We start from the raw sequence: 16,378 nt of genomic DNA on the forward strand, positions 1-16,378 counted from the left end.
CATTTACATTTGAGTAGTTTAAACTGGAAGAAAATATTTGTAAATGAAATGGACATCTTTCCTTAGACAGCTATAGATCAAATTCTTCTGTAAAACTTCGATTCTTCCATTTGCACATCTAATCTTTCTTTAGACAGCTAAGTGATCATAATTCCTCTCCTCCTTTTTACTAAATTAATTCCAGAAGAGAAAAACTGAAAGTCCCAGTGAAACTACTCGTGTAGAGATGAAGAAAAGAAACAAGGTAGTAAGGGGATCTGGGCAGGTTAGATGATCTTTACACAGGAACATAAAGAGATATTTACAACCTACACATCCATTAATGAACAGAGGAAACTGATCCTCAACAAAAGATATTGTTTCAACATTAGGTTAATTTACAAAACAGAACAAGAACAACAAAGGTACCTTAAAGGTGTTCATCATGGTTTCCTTTCAGGTGACCATTCAAATTTGCTAAGTGTTCTTTTATTCTGGGTAATGCTGTATATGTACTGCTTGACATACTTAGGATTCATCTCAAACACAAAACTCATTTCCCGTATCTGTAAAAGTTCAGCATGTTCCATAAGTTAGTAATTGTAAGATCTTTCCTGCCAATGAAAATGCCACAATATAAAATATTTGAAGATCTTGACCATTTCCACTATATTACAGAGGGGTAATATGAAAGGAAGATGTGACAGGTCATCTTAGAAATTGGCTTAGATGGAATTTCACTTCCTTGTTGTGACTAAACAATTCACTCACCAATTATACTCTTGACTCCCCACCGAGGGGGGGGGGGGGGTTGTATCCCACGCAGTGTTGTTAAAAAGCGCTGAAGCGCTCGCTTAAAGTGAGAAGTGAGGCGAGGCGAGGCGACAAGCTGGCGCTATAATGCCTTGAAGCGAGGCGATATTGAAAAAACGTGCCCTTCTGGCCAGAAGCAAGAAGCGCGCTTTTTATAAAAGCGAGAAAAAGCTCGCTTAATTGAAATAAAGCACTACAAGGGTTTTTTTAAAAAAAGTTCTGTAAAAATACTTATAGTTAATTATTCCAATTATTTTCCTTCCTATCGACTACTGTGCAACTGCTTCGACTGCTGCTGAAAAGTTAGTTCTTCTTCTCTTCTCTTTTTCTCTTCTTCTCTTCTTCTTTTTCTGTTTCTCTTCTGCGCGATTATTGCTGAAGGTAACTAAGGTTTTTTTTTCTCAATTTTCTGTTTGTAATTGTTCTTTTTTTTCTTGATTTGAGGTTCTCTATATGCTCGGTTTGTAATGCTATGTGTATGCTCTCTTTTTTTTGGTTTTGCTGCCGGCTGCTCTATTCTGTCTCTATTTCTTTTTTCCTTTGTTTTTTGATGTTCTGAGTTCTGTGACTGAGTTATTGTTATGACTTCTGAGGATTATTGACTATCTATTTACTTTTTAATCTAAGAATGAAAGATATGTTTAATATGTTACCTCTATTGAGTTCTTGATTATTTATCTATACATATTTAATTATTTTTACTTTTATACTAAATAGCGCTTATTTTGAAAAAAGCTTGCGCTTCGCTTCACGCTTCTTGCTTATGTGAAGCGAGCCCACATCGCTTTTTTCCGCTTCTTGCTTCTCAAAACACTGATCCCATAAACCAATCATGGAATGACAGGAAATCTACAGAAGAACATTTTTATTTATTGTTTGGAGAACATTTGCAACCAGGTTAGGTGAACTTTTTAGCAGACTCCAATTAGTTAATGATCAAGGTGGTGGTAGTGGTGTTATTTTGGTTGTTAGATAGCCTTTCTTGGCCACATGCGCGGATAAAGGAAGAGCAAAATTATCTACCAGGATATAAAGTCCGTCTAGATAAGCTTCAAATAGACATGTTTGCCCCTAGTATATCCAAAAAGACTCATATCCATTCTCTAAAGTTTTCTTCATCAATCCTCCTTCCTCTATAGCTCTCATTCTGTCCCACTAGTGACACATTCAATGCCCTACACCATCAACATCCCTGGGGAATATCTTTCCTGCTTCCTACAACCCACAACCCATATCTAGTCTTCCTATATTTGTTGTTTCACTTCCACTCCCTCCCTAACTCACTGTGCTCTTTCTCTCTCTCACACACACATCTTCTTTCTCCAATCTCTCCTTGTGTTTTAAGCTAAGTTCCTCGGAGTCTTCACTTTCAGTGTTGCACCCGTGTCGACACGACATAGGTGTGGGTGTGGATGTAGACTTGGGATCCTTACCCGATTTGGTCAACCAATTTTGGGTACTTTGACCAAAATCAACAGAGAAATTCCATCAGATTCAATCATTTTTATAATCAAAACAAAAGCTAAGGTAAAATTGAAGAAAATGGAATACCTTATATATAGAAATTCCTATGTCATTCCTTTTCCTTTTATCTCCTTCTAGGATTCTCCTCTTGATCAATATTTTCTCCTCAAGTTTCCACATAATATCTCATAATTTAAGTTTTGTAACTCTATGTTTAGATATTTGTTTAGCCGAATCTCCACACACGTATCCATAACTAGATTTGTATCCCTGAATCTTAAAATTTAGATCAGGAAGAATCCGACCTCTAGATTTGCACTTGTATCAGACACCTGTACTTGGGTTTTAAGAGCTTTATTAGGGACATTTTAGGTATTATTAGCTACCCTTTAACCTAAATATAAATATCCCTTTTTTCCCCATTTGGTAGGATAGCTAGCTTTTGGATGATTTAAGGGTTTTACTTCTTTGGTGAGTGTTTAGGAATTTTTCAATGAATCTCTTTATAAATCTACCTTGAATTCATTAATGTAGGATTCATTATACAACAGCCGGTACGGGACTAAGGGTCTATGGGAATAATGATAGACTGGATTCAAAGATATAGGCCAATCAAAAGGAAGATGGTGAAAGACCACCACTCGTTTGGCCGCGGGCTTCCAAACAAATCTTAAGCTCTTTTCCTCCCTTTTATAGATTGTTTCTTTAATTAAAGGTTATTCCAATTAGTGTTGAGCTCTTTTGATTGTTCTTGATATTAATTGTTTGCATCTTCATTATTTGATTCATCCTTTCTTGGTAGCTATCTTGGCTATTGATTATTGCTAACTCATCAATGTATTCAACTAATTCTTAGTTTGGTGCTTGATAGTTATAGCCTAATCCTTATTCCACATATTTGTAGTTGTTTTCTATCAAACGTTGATAGTAGAAGGGAAGAAGGGGCAGCCCGGTGCACTAAGCTCTCGCTATGCGCAGGGTCCGGGGAAGGGCCCGACCACAAGGGTCTATTGTATGCAGCCTTACCTTGCATTTCTGCCAGAGGCTGTTTCCAAAGCTTGAATCCGTGACCTCCTGGTCACATGACAACAACTTTACCAGTTACTCCAAGGCTCCCCTTCAAACTCCGATAGTGTTCTTAGGATTCTTTATCAAAAAAAGTGCTCTTAGGATTGGTTATTTTTATATAACCGTTCTCTAGTTCTTATTGGGTAGAAAGTTATAATTAGGTAGCACTTTTTCTAAATTTACCATTTTTTGGTCAATTATATAGACCTCCTTTGTCTTTGTGATGGCAAAATGGAGATCCCAATGCATGGAGCCATAGATGTTGGTCAAAACAAACGGGTTATGTTGGTCAACTTACTATATAAATAAACACCATATAAGAAAAAGATTGATGCAGAGAATTCATATAACTAAGGACACTTAGTTTTGGATCAATGGTTGTTGATTGATTGATTGAACACCGTCCTACTACGGCTAGAGGTTCCAAATATAATTAGAAAGTTTGTATAGGTTGCTCTGAATGGAAGGTCTAGAAGTTCCCCACCTCAGGTCCTGTGGTAAGAGTGCAAACCATGATGTGTGAGTAGGGAACACCACTGGTTCAAATCTTGCCTTAGACAAAATCTATATATTTAAGTAGAGAAGGGTAGAGGAGCGGGCTCAATATCCACCCAATTTCTGATTGGGAGCCACTAGCCCTAGGGGATACGAGAGAGAGAATGTCTAAGCAACTAGCCATCTTTTTATCGTGACTTCTTTTAAGTTTCCCTTTGAAAAAAGTCTTTCCAAATTTTTTTGTGGTGCTTTCATCTAGCATTTAATTGATGATATTTTGCAGTTATGTTGATTATCTATATCTATATTATATTAAAAGCATGAAGAAATTTTAGGGAAATGCCGTTTGCCTTTTTTAACAGTTGAAATTAAATTTTATATTGGACATAATTGTAATTTAATAATTTTTAATATTTAAAATTACATAATTTAATTATTTTCCTAATATTTAGGACTTCAAATCAATTAGATTGTGTGTACTAACTTTTTAAATAATTATGAAACCAGACTCATAAGAAGGAAGTATTATTAACCACAAAACAGAACTTCCAAGACCTAAGTGTAGGTAAGGAGAGTGACATACCTCTATCACACAACTAGAGCTAAGGCTCAGATACTGCCCAGTATCAACAGATTTGCCATTCACTGCTATTGAGCACCTCCCTAGATTCTTCAGACAGAAGGATCCATCCGATTCCATCTTGATGCTAGCCTAAGTAAGAAAACATGGAGAAATGTCCTAAAAAAGGCCTTCCATCTATTGCAAAACTATAAGGATGGCATAACAAAGAAGGCAATCTTATCTAAAGAAACTTTGAAATATCTAACTCCGCCAAAATAATTTCAACGAAAAAGCAATATATTGTTTATAACTGACTGTTTCATAATATGTATAAGAGATTGCCACAGAGGATTAATTTCATCACCCTGACTTCTCAACATTCAAGTGTTAACCTTGTTTTTCTGTAAGAGTAACCCCTAATTTTTTTAAGACATCATCAGCCAAACACTGTTAACTTCCTATGCTTAATAACACAGTATAGGTTATTAAGCAAGAAAGATGAATATCCTTTGTGTGTTTTTGGCGGTATCACTTCATGCTCATACATTATTACATTTAAAGAATGAAAAAGCACCAATAAAATCTTCCTTCACTAGAGTTTTACCACCAAGGTGTAACGTCAAAAGGCACTTAAAACAAAGACACGTCATAATGCCTCATATTGTTTGACATGTCTCCTTTTTCATAGAGTACATAAACACATCACATCAGACTAACATCATTTTCAACAAAGTCATAATAACCTGAAATAGAAGATGATAACTAAATAATTCTACCTGACGCCGAGATATTTTGTTAGCACGGCCTTCTTTTCGTAAATCAATGTCAACCTCAACATCATCGGTGGATCTTCCAAGTATGACCTACAAAGGCAAGCTGACTTGGTTAACAATACACAGGCAAAATAGGAAAGAATTGCAATAATCAGGGCCTGTTTCCCTATAAAAGCAGCAAAACCATATGGTGTTGAAGCCCACTAGAAAGGGCAAAGAGGTCATTACCAATCAATAGGCAAGACAAATAGGGATATACTAAGAAACTAAGTTGCTCAGACCCGGGTGTGGGTGTCCGATACGGGTGTAGAACTAGAGATCAGATCCTTCATGAACAAAATTTTAGGATAAGAGCGTAGGGATCTATCTCGACTAAAAATAATTTTATTATATAAAAATATGTCTAAATTATGGTGGCCTATTTGAAAGGAAAGGAATGCACAGATTTTTGGAAGCATATTCGAATCTATAATTATTATTAGTCCAAATTATTATTAAGTACAAATGCAAATGATATAGAGGTCATGATCGACTTCTTGAGTTCATAGTACATTCACCCATGATGTTAACTTGTAAATATCTTTAAAGCACCTTCTTGTTGTTGACGTTTTAATACAAAAATCTTTTAACAATAAAAAAAAAACATATGCTTAAATAATGACTTCACCCTAGCTTTTGTCTCGAATTTCTCAATCAATTTTGGTTGAGTACCCAAAATCATTTGACCGTATCCGGTACGGATCCCACACCCATGTCGTGTCAACGCAGGTGTGGCATTGAAAGTGAAGAGTCCGCGGCAACTTAGCTAAGAAGAAATGTAAAATCAATTAGCTGGAAATCCTTGTAAAGGTTTTTGGTAAGGAAACCAATGAAAACTAATGAGACAAATCCAAAACAAAACTATTCTTTCTAGATACTAACTAACTAAGACTAATAACATAATAAACTTGGCCTTAGCCAAGAAGCCCATAAAGGTATTAGTTATATGCTTTCCAAGCAAGAATCAGGCTATAGCTGCACAATCTGTGTCAATGATACAAATGCTTGATGAAAGCCAAGGCACTCGGAGGAAGTACACAAGGGAGAAAGGAAATCCCATTTTTTTCCTTAAGGGACTCTTACAATCATTGTTAATGGCTTTATAATATTTTCCCTCAACATCATAACCCGAGTTCCTGATGAGTATAGGATATTTTAGCAATCTTATATTTTGTAATAATTTTTTTATGGAAATCCAGCCAGCAGCTTTCCCTCACTACAAGGTAGGGGTAAGGTCTGTGTACACCACCTTTCCCAGACCCTACTTGAGCGATAACACTAGGTTGTTGTTGAAGTCAGCGAAGTGTCCTAATAGTCTCTATGATCAAGTTACACAAGTTTAGTTTCTTCATAGGAAGAAGAAATTTATCCGTATAAATTATACATATCTTTTAGTTTAATGGTGGAAAACTATAATCTTCCAATGAAGCTTATGTAGCTTCTTTGGTGCATATGCGACCTAGGGAACTTTTCCCTGTTCATTGTATTAAAAGGAGCAAGAAGATTGCCCCAAAAGGGAGCAATTGCATGGCAACATGAAAATGTTGGATATCAACTATACTATTAAAACTAAAACCTCAAAAAAAAAAGCCACGTGGAAAATAGAAATCACAGATGTGGAAGAGCATTTCCCTAGCAGAAACAAGACAAATAGATAGATAGATAGAGAGTGTGTGTCTCTGTTGGGGTGGGGGTTGAGGGAAGCTACACTAAAGGAGAATGAGGAAAGCACTAATATAATTAATAATTAATCAATTGAATAACAAAAGATGCAGAAGGTCACAATCTGGGATATTTACCTCTGTCTTTCGGATGTAATGCCTCAGATGACGGCCATATAGGATGGCAAAGGCCCCTCGAGAAGTCATGTCTCTTTGCACAGCAGAACGACTACACTGCTCCAACCTTATGGTTGTCCTTCTAAAGTCTTCAGACTGATATTTGGACTCTGAACATCACATACCCAGCAGTTTAAGATTATAAAAATCTACACCATGTAGCATAATAATAAGCATTTTCTTTTCACTTTAATATAAAAACATTAGCTTTACTATATAACACATCAATTGGCTACTTTGGTAATCAATTTTTTTCTTGCTATGTGAATTACAGCATTAAATAGTCGCACGCCTTTAAATGCATGGATGACTAAATATGGAGGTAATCTTTGTATAAGATTGGCACATCAATCCTAAGAAGAACAAACATATGTAAGAGTGATACCACACAGAAGGAACATCAGGGTTTACACACCTGGTACTTATCTCCAGTAAAAGATATAAATGAACAAACTCCATTCAATTTCAAAGAACTTACCTTGCCTAGTTGCATTTAAGTTTTGATCATGTGGATCTAAGTCCATCTCTAGTATCTGAAAAGCGAAATTGCAAAATCCTGTTATATCTATTTTGGTAACTCCACAGATGAGATTAGCTTAAAGAAGAAAACTTCAACAATTACCATAGCTTCAACATCAGAATAACAAGGTACATCATCATCGCTCTGAGGATCTTCCACTTCTGATGTTGAAGAGTTAATTGTTGGCTCTGTAACAGCTACCCTGACAGAGCTTGATTCACCAAATTGTGGTGCCTCGATGAAAGTAGCTGGGGTGTCCCCTACCTGTCACCAACAAATAAGCAGCTCTAAAGGTTTCATATGAAGAAGGTAAGCAATTTATGGAAGAAAATATACATACTATTTCATGTTTTGATACCCCTCGAACTCTAGCAATATCATCCTCTCGCACATCATTTTTAGATACTGCTGGGTTTACAGGGAATGATCTGCTTTGACCAGCGACTCCCACACCCTTGTTAGCAGCACCAGGAAGGACCGGTAAAGCAGTAGTACCAGACACCTTTAAATGGGCAGTACTACCAACGGCTGGCTGCACTGGTCGTGTTTCTCCAAATATGTTTGGTCCAACCTTATTAGTCCATGCAAAGGACTTGCCAGAATCTTTTCCACGAGTGAAGGAGTTGACTCTTTGTTCACTTTTACTACAAGCTGATGACAGGTCTATGGAACTTCGACCAACTGGTTGGGTGGCGGTAGAAGCAAATGATGTGGAAGGGTGGATAAGCAAGAAGATATCATCGTTACAAGGAATCTCTGTGTCCTCAGTGTTAAGTAAACAAAGCTTACTCCCATCAATAGGCTGTTTTCTATCAGGACTTAATGCCGATGTGGATGGCAGATTAACTTCACAATTAGTTCTGACATCTTGCCCATGTAGAGAAGAATTTTCCGTTTCTGATCCTAAAGGATTGAAATCATCAGGATCTGTAATATTTATGTTTGATTCTTTGATAACTTCAGATTCATGGTCATCTGAACCACCGTCTGGAATATCACAAGGAGAATCTGGGAGGAACTTTAGATTTGCTTTACACAAGTTGTCCGCTGAATCCTTTCCATCCACCTCCAAAAGGATGTCATCCTCATTTGAAAGGTTTAAGAGGGAATCTGGAAGATCCGTGAATTCACCATCTGAGGTAGCTGATGAATCAATAAAATCAGTGCTGTCAGTCCTGGCTCCCAACATAGCTCCTGCAATGACAACAGCATACACAAATGAACACTTATCATTACTATTGCCATCATTAGGCTATGCCCTTGTTAATGGCTGATTACATATCTCCAAGACTCATACTGCTACATTTTCCACTGTGTTCCAATGAGGGGGAATAGACTGAACAGATGGAAATTCCTGTGTATGAAATGAAGAGTTCTCACCTGATTTTGGGGAGCGAGAATGCTGTCTACTTCCAAATCCGCAAGGACCACTGCAGATGTTTTGATGGTTGTCACTCCTTGAATGGAAGGTGGACAACTGTTTTCCTTCAGGACTACTGAAGATCTTTCTCTCAGGAGATAACTGTGATAAGCGAGGCCTTTTAACAGCCGAGCACTTTTCAAAGTCAATGGAATTATCTTTAAGAACATCAGGAATTTTTCTATCTTCCATATCAGGCTGAAAAGAATTCCTCCTCTCTTCTCTTGAAAGCTCCTCCAGAAACCTTTCTCTTATAATTGCATCTGGACTATTATCGTCTACTGAAATTGAACACCTACTATTGTAGCCTATATGAGAATTAGCAATGGCAGAGGTAACAGGCATGTCGTCAAGTGCTTCTGGGAAAGCATTGCGCAAGATATCCAGATCTGATTCTTGAAGCCCAAGGTCATCTGAAATACAATCTCCAAGCATACAATTCCCATCACGAGCCTGAGCATCAATTCTGACATGCTGCCTAAAATCAGTTCCATGTCCATTGCAATCATGTAGATTTGGCTCATCCAGAAAGCCAAGATCGGTGGAGTTGAAAAATTCACTTCGAAATTTCTTCCGCATCGTATAGTATCGTCTACGAATGCTGTCTGCTTTCCTCTTTCCAGCAACATCTTTGCTTCCTTTAAGATTGTCAGATCTGTTAAACTTTGACAATGGATTGATCCCTGAATGTTCAAGCTCAATCATGCGAACAGAAGCTGGAGCAGCAACATCAGAATCAAACAGAAGAGAATACCAACGATCCTGCAGTTCTTGCAATGTGAATTTGCGGGAAAATCGTACTGCTCCTTTAGCAAGTGCTTCTAAGGATGCACCAGCCTGCAGCATACCAGGAAACGTGAGAAAGTTTCTTTTAAACAACAACAGCAACAACAACAGTTATGCCTCAATCCAAAGCAAGCTGGGTTGACTATGTGAATCCTCACTGACCATGTTACTCCATATAAACTCATCTCCGGCAAATATTATACAAAATATTAATAAGATAAAAAGTACTAGAAGTTTGTTATATATTTTACTGACATATAAATCTTTGGAACACTAAACAGCTTCTAGAAAGGCATAGGGTGTAAAATAAAGTGCTAACATGACTAGAACATATTCTCAACTAATAGGTATCGCTTATATAGATTTTTTCCTTCCATTGTGACATATATTTCGCTAAATCTGCATGAATCCCAAGAGGTTATAAGTCCTTCGAGATAACTTCCTGTCAAGTGATTTTAAATCTATCTCATCCCTTTTTAACACGTTCAAACATCATGGTTTCATACCTAATGGACCGGTGCATCTTGAAGTCGACGCAAGGCATGACGAAACCATCTTTAGTAACCTCTCATTTTATACTCAAAGTGTGCTATTTTCTCGCGAATGTGGTCATTGCTAATATTGTCTAGGCTTGTATAATCACACATCCATCTTAGCATCCACATCTCTGCGCGACATTTTGTGGACTTGTTGAACACTTCAACAGTTCACCATTCCTCCCATATAAAGTTGTTGGTCCTATGACTGTTCTAAACCTACTTTTCATTGTGGTAGGCATCCGCTATCACATGACACCCATGTTGATCCATCATATTTTGATTCTATGTGCAACATATTCATCATCATTTCATTCTCTAGGAACGACAACCTAAATACTGAATTGTTTGTATTTAGGTACCACAATCCTATGTAATCTCACCTCGATTTTGCGGTTATGTTAACTAAGCTAGCCGTGCATTTATACAGTCTTGTTGATAAGACTAAGCTATGTAGCAACAAGTAGACTTAGAGTGCTAATAAAAATAAAAAATAAGATGTTGAGTTGATAGTGGCGGAGCCAGGATTTCTAATAAGGGGGTTCAAAATCTGAAGAAGTAGACACACAAACTAGCCGAAGGGGGTTCCACATCTACTATTTATACATAAAAATTATTTTAACCATGTATAAATAGTATAATTTTTTGCCGAAGGGGGTTAGCCACAATGTGGCTCCGCCCCTGGTTGAGTAATGATGATCAAGACAACAATAGATGGTGAAAAGATAAGAGACAGACATTACTTCAAAGAAATACCTGAAGCATATCTATCAACTAGCCAACTAGCAGACAGCCATTTTATTTTTATATGTGAGCCAGTGTAAAGAAAGAAAGAAATTAATTGTGGCTTGATGGAAATTAAAAAGAATATAGAAAGAAGATCCGACTTCACGGAGAGACAACTAAAAAATTTCCAAAGCTAGCCTTCAGTGTACAAATTGAAAAACTGCTAGTTCCTAGTAAAACAGTGAAGAGGCACAACGAGGCTCAAAGCAAATCATCAAATTGAAGAACTGGAGTACCTATAGCAATCACTGTTTAGCTAAGAGCAACAATGATGCATAAGTGTCTTTTGGAACATTGTTTATACAATAATGTCGTACAAGTATCTACAATCACATGATCTATATAAATATTCAAAAGAACTAGATCATTTTATTCTACACACATCTCACACTCCCAATCTGCTTGCAGCTAAAACCTCCAATCACGTAATAAGCAGCTACTAGAGCAACAAACTCCTAAAATTCACGGAATCTCTAGCATTGATTTGTTAAAACCCAGTATTCTCCTCTTTAACCCCAATTTACAGCCATTTTTTTTAAGAGCATGAGTTTTTGTCACTCTGTGTGCCTCGCATTTCCGGCAAATTATCTTAACTTAAACTATCTAAAAAAAGCCTATCGAGATACAACAAGCTAAGAAACGGAACGATCAAAAATTTATGAGAAAGAAATAACATCGAATTGAGAAAAACTGTAACCTCAATGGAGTTCTTCAGAAGGAGATCGTCTTCGGGAATCCATGAAACAGGAAGTGGAGCAACACTTGCCATCTCCAACTTGTAAACCCTAAAATTCAGGTTGATTCCAGAACAAGGAAAGCTATATCATTCTCAATTCTGATTCGAGAGAGCGAGAAAACTGATTTCCGGAAAGTGGATTGGGGAATATTAAACTCGGTGATGGTTTCGAATCGGTACTTTGGGTGACGGAGTGACATTTTGCGGATTGGGAAATGTTTTTATAGCTTTTCTTTATTTGCGCTGTGAAGCGTAGTCACGACGTGGGTAACGTGCTTAACGGAATACGGATTTTTGCTTTCTCCGTTACCGTATTACTTTAACGTCCCACCTTCTTTTGCTCGATTTTCAGTTTACGGAGCTTTTATTGGTTATAGATTTTAAAATTTTATCCTCAAATAGTTTTAAAATCTCATCTTCAATTATTTTCAAGTTCTCAGATGTTAACTTAGACCTATTTTGGGGTTTTAGGGATTTTTCTCACAAATTTTTAATTTTTTTTCAAATATAGCTCATGTCCAAACACAATTTCAAATTTTAAAAATCACAACTTAAAAAACTCAAAAATTTTAAAATTTTTAATCACTGTTTTTAATTAATTTAGAGAAAAGAAGAATGATCTAATAGAAAATAGCATCCTTAATATAAAACAATAATAAGAAAACTAATCAACTATTGACAAGAGATAGTTATTCGGATGATAATCACCTCCTTATTTTCAATCCTAAAATTGTGAATCTCAAGTTACTGATTTTGTTCCTTTGACGGAATTTTTACTTGGCCTGAATGATATATGATTTCGACATACTATTTGCCTTACTTAGTCATCAAAAAGCAAAAAGGCAAAACCTACTAAAAAGGATTAAAAAAAAAGAAGAAAAAATTGACTATTGTAGTACAAACTTGATATTGTTGTGAAATAAATTATAGAAAAGGATAAGTAAACCACAGAAAACAGAGAAGAGGAGTAAGAACAATGGAATGTTTTTTGTTTTGTTTTTTTGTTGTTCCATTTCTGCATCTCTACACAGCCTTTTATAGGCATAACTAGAGGGAGACAATAGTTAGTGGTAGGGAGAAAGAAGAAAGAAAAATGGGGGAAAAGGAAAGGGACGTCCACATCCACTTTCATTACACTCCCCCTTGGATGTCCACGTGTAGTGTGCTTCAGTAAAATTTACAAGAGATATAGTTATCATAAATACTCATAGATCTTGTGCCTCATTAAAAACTTTACTAGGAAAAACCCAGTGGGAAAAAGCCTAGTGAAGAAAAAATACATATATCTGGTAATACGCCTTGAGTGCTGCCTCATTAAAAACCTTACCAGGAAAACCCAGTGGGACAAAACCTTGGTTAAGGAAAAAAGAGTGCAGCGCGTATTTACTCCCCCTGATAAAAGCTTCATTTGATATTTTGGAGACGGCGCATTCCAACCTTATGCCTTAGCTTCTCAAAAATTGATGTTGGTAATGCCTTTGTGAATAAATCTGCAAGATTATCACTTGAACGAACTTGTTGTACATCAATTTCACCATTCTTCTGAAGATCATGTGTGAAGAATAATTTTGGTGAAATGTGTTTCGTTCTGTCTCCTTTTATGAAGCCACATTTCAATTGAGCTATGCACGCGACATTGTCTTCGAATATAATTGTGGGTATTTTAACATTATTTTCTAGACCACATCTTTCTTTGATTAACTGTATCATCGATCTCAACCACACACATTCTCTACTTGCTTCATGAATTGCTATTATTTCAGCATGATTTGAAGAAGTAGCAACAATGGACTGTTTTGTAGATCGCCATGATATAGCAGTCCCTCCGTGTGTAAACAGATAACCTGTCTGAGATCGAACTTTATGTGGGTCTGATAAATAACCTGCATCTGCATAACCAATAAGGTCTGCGCAACCTTTGTTCGTATAAAACAAACCCATATCAATAGTACCTTTCAGGTATCACAAAATATGTTTGATACCGTTCCAATGCCTTCGCGTTGGGGATGAACTATACCTTGCTAGCAAATTGACAGAAAATGTTATATCAGGCCTAGTTGCGTTAGCAAGATACATAAGTGCACCAATAGCACTGAGATATGGTACTTCAGGACCAAGAATTTCTTCATCCTCTTCTGGAGGTCGAAATTGATCTTTTTCCACTTCAAGTGATCGCACAATCATTGGAGTACTTAATGGATGTGCTTTGTCCATGTAAAATCTTTTTAAGATTTTCTCAGTGTAGGCAGATTGATGGACAAAAACCCCGTCTGCTAAATATTCAATTCGCAGACCTAGACAAAGTTTTGTCTTTCCAAGGTCTTTCATTTCAAATTCTTTCTTTAGATATTCAATCGCCTTTTGGATCTCTTCAGGGGTTCCAATGAGATTTATGTCATCAACATAAACGGCGAGTATCACAAACTCTGATTTCGTTTTCTTAATAAAAACACATGGACAAATTACATCATTTATATAGCCTTCATTTATCAAGTACTCACTAAGGCGATTATACCACATACGCCCTGATTGTTTTAAACCATATAATGATCTTTGCAGTTTTATTGAGTACATTTCCCTAGACTTTTTACATGCTTCAGGCAATTTTAATCCATCTGGAATTTTTATGTAAATTTCATTATCAAGTGAACCATAAAGGTAAGCTGTAACTACATCCATTAGATGTATTTCAAGATTTTTATGTACAGCTAAACTGATGAGATATCGAAAAGTTATTCCATCCATAACTGGTGAATATGTTTCTTCATAATTGACTCCGGGTCTTTGAGAGAATCCTTGTGCAACAAGGCGTGCCTTGTATCTTACAATTTTATTTCTCTCATTTCGTTTTCGCACAAAAACCCATTTATAGCCAACTGGTTTTACACCTTCAGGAGTTTGGACTACAGGTCCAAAAACCTCACGTTTAGCAAGTGAGTCTAATTCTGATTGAATTGCCTTTTGCCATTCTGGCCAATCACATCTACGTCGACATTCTACGACGGATTTAGGCTCAAGACTTTCACTATCTTGCATGAGGTTAATTGCAACATTATAAGCAAAAACATTATCCACCGTAATTTTTGATCGATCTAAATTTATCTCATCACCGGTAGAACTTATTGAAAGTTCTTCATTCACTTGAGTATCGGGTTCACTGATTTCTTCAGGAATATCAAGATTACTCAAACCTTGACCTTCTTCAGGAAGTTCCTGTGTAGTATCATCTTTATTATTTCTTACGCTTCTTTTTCTAGGATTTTTATCCTTTGAACCCAACGGTCTACCACGCTTCTGGCGTGTTTGAGATTCAGAAGCTATGATACTTGTAGATGGTCCTTTTGGGACATCAATTCGGATAGGTACATTCACTGCAGGGATATGTGACTTAGTTATTCATTTCAAATCAGTAAATGCATCTGGCATTTGATTTGCTATTTTCTGCAAGTGGATGATCTTCTGGACCTCCTGTTCACATGTGCGGGTACGTGGATCAAAATGTGATAGTGATGAAACTTTCCACGCAATTTCTTTTTCTTTTTCGGGTTCCTTTTGCTCTCCCCCTAATAGCGGGAAAATTGTTTCATCAAACCGACAATCTGCAAATCGAGCAGTGAATAAGTCTCCAGTCAACGGTTCAAGGTATCTAATTATGGAGGGTGAGTCAAACCCAACATATATGCCCAACCTTCGTTGAGGGCCCATTTTTGTACGTTGTGGTGGTGCTACAGGCACGTATACTGCACAACCAAAAATTCTTAAATGGGCTATATTTGGTTCATGACCAAATACTAATTGTGACGGAGAGTATTTATTATAATGAGTCGGTCTGAGACGTACAAGTGTTGCTGCATGTAAGATAGCATGACCCCAAACAGTAATTGGCAATTTTGTTTTCATTAGTAGAGGTCTTGCTATTAATTGTAGGCGCTTAATAAATGACTCTGCAAGGCCATTTTGAGTATGAACATGAGCAACAGGATGTTCAATTTTTATCCCAATTGATAATCAATAATCATTAAATGCTTGGGATGTAAATTCTCCAGCATTATCAAGGCGTATGGCCTTAATTGGATAATCTGGGAATTGCGCTCTTAATCTTATTATTTGTGCTAATAATTTCGCAAACGCCAGGTTGCGAGATGATAATAAGCACACATGAGACCATCTAGATGATACATCTATTAGGACCATAAAATATCTAAACAATCCACTAGGTGGATGAATAGGTCCACATATATCTCCATGTATACGCTCTAAAAAGCCAGGAGATTCGATGCCAACCTTCAAGGTCGATGGTCTGGCAATTAATTTGCCTTGATAACAAGCAGCACATGAAAATTCATCATTTGTAAGAATTTTCTGGTTCTTTAACGGATGTCCAGTTGAATTTTCAAGAATTCGTCTCATCATTATTGATCCAGGATGACCTATTCGCTCATGCCATAGCACAAATATATTTGGATCAGTAAACTTCTGGTTTACGATCATATTTGCTTCAATTGCACTAATTTTTGCATAATATAGGCCAGATGACAGAGTTGGTAATTTTTCCAAAATATA

At 36.7% G+C, this 16,378-nt stretch overlaps 1 protein-coding gene across 2 annotated transcripts; it reads right to left on the reverse strand.

Annotated features, from left to right (window-relative positions):
* Nucleotides 1-227: 227 nt before the first annotated feature.
* Nucleotides 228-12,013, reverse strand: LOC129873017 (uncharacterized). 2 transcript variants are annotated; one of them, XM_055947997.1, is made up of 9 exons: nt 11,777-12,013; nt 8,932-9,808; nt 7,892-8,745; nt 7,654-7,815; nt 7,510-7,564; nt 6,993-7,141; nt 5,158-5,244; nt 4,403-4,531; nt 228-545 (listed from the first exon to the last, which is right to left on the reverse strand). In XM_055947997.1, exons 1-9 carry the CDS (start codon nt 11,846-11,848, stop codon nt 423-425), a joined length of 2,508 nt encoding a protein of 835 aa, XP_055803972.1. In that variant the 5' UTR covers nt 11,849-12,013; the 3' UTR covers nt 228-422. The 2 variants fall into 2 exon arrangements, with proteins under 2 accessions (XP_055803972.1, XP_055803973.1); XM_055947998.1 differs by lacking the exon at nt 228-545 and having other exon boundaries at nt 4,403-4,526.
* Nucleotides 12,014-16,378: the final 4,365 nt, after the last annotated feature.

This window comes from Solanum dulcamara, chromosome 11, assembly GCF_947179165.1.
Source record: "Solanum dulcamara chromosome 11, daSolDulc1.2, whole genome shotgun sequence".
Lineage (NCBI taxonomy): Eukaryota > Viridiplantae > Streptophyta > Magnoliopsida > Solanales > Solanaceae > Solanum > Solanum dulcamara.

What these genes read in the sequence shown, in the direction of transcription:
- LOC129873017 (XM_055947997.1), bottom strand. Translation starts at nt 11,848, where the DNA reads ATGGCAAGTGTTGCTCCACTTCCTGTTTCATGGATTCCCGAAGACGAT. An exon ending in TTCTCGCTCCCCAAAATCAG is followed by an intron (nt 8,746 to 8,931) that starts GTGAGAACTCTT and finishes TTGTCATTGCAG; the next exon opens with GAGCTATGTTGGGAGCCAGG. An exon ending in ATTACATCCGAAAGACAGAG is followed by an intron (nt 5,245 to 6,992) that starts GTAAATATCCCA and finishes TTGCCTTTGTAG; the next exon opens with GTCATACTTGGAAGATCCAC.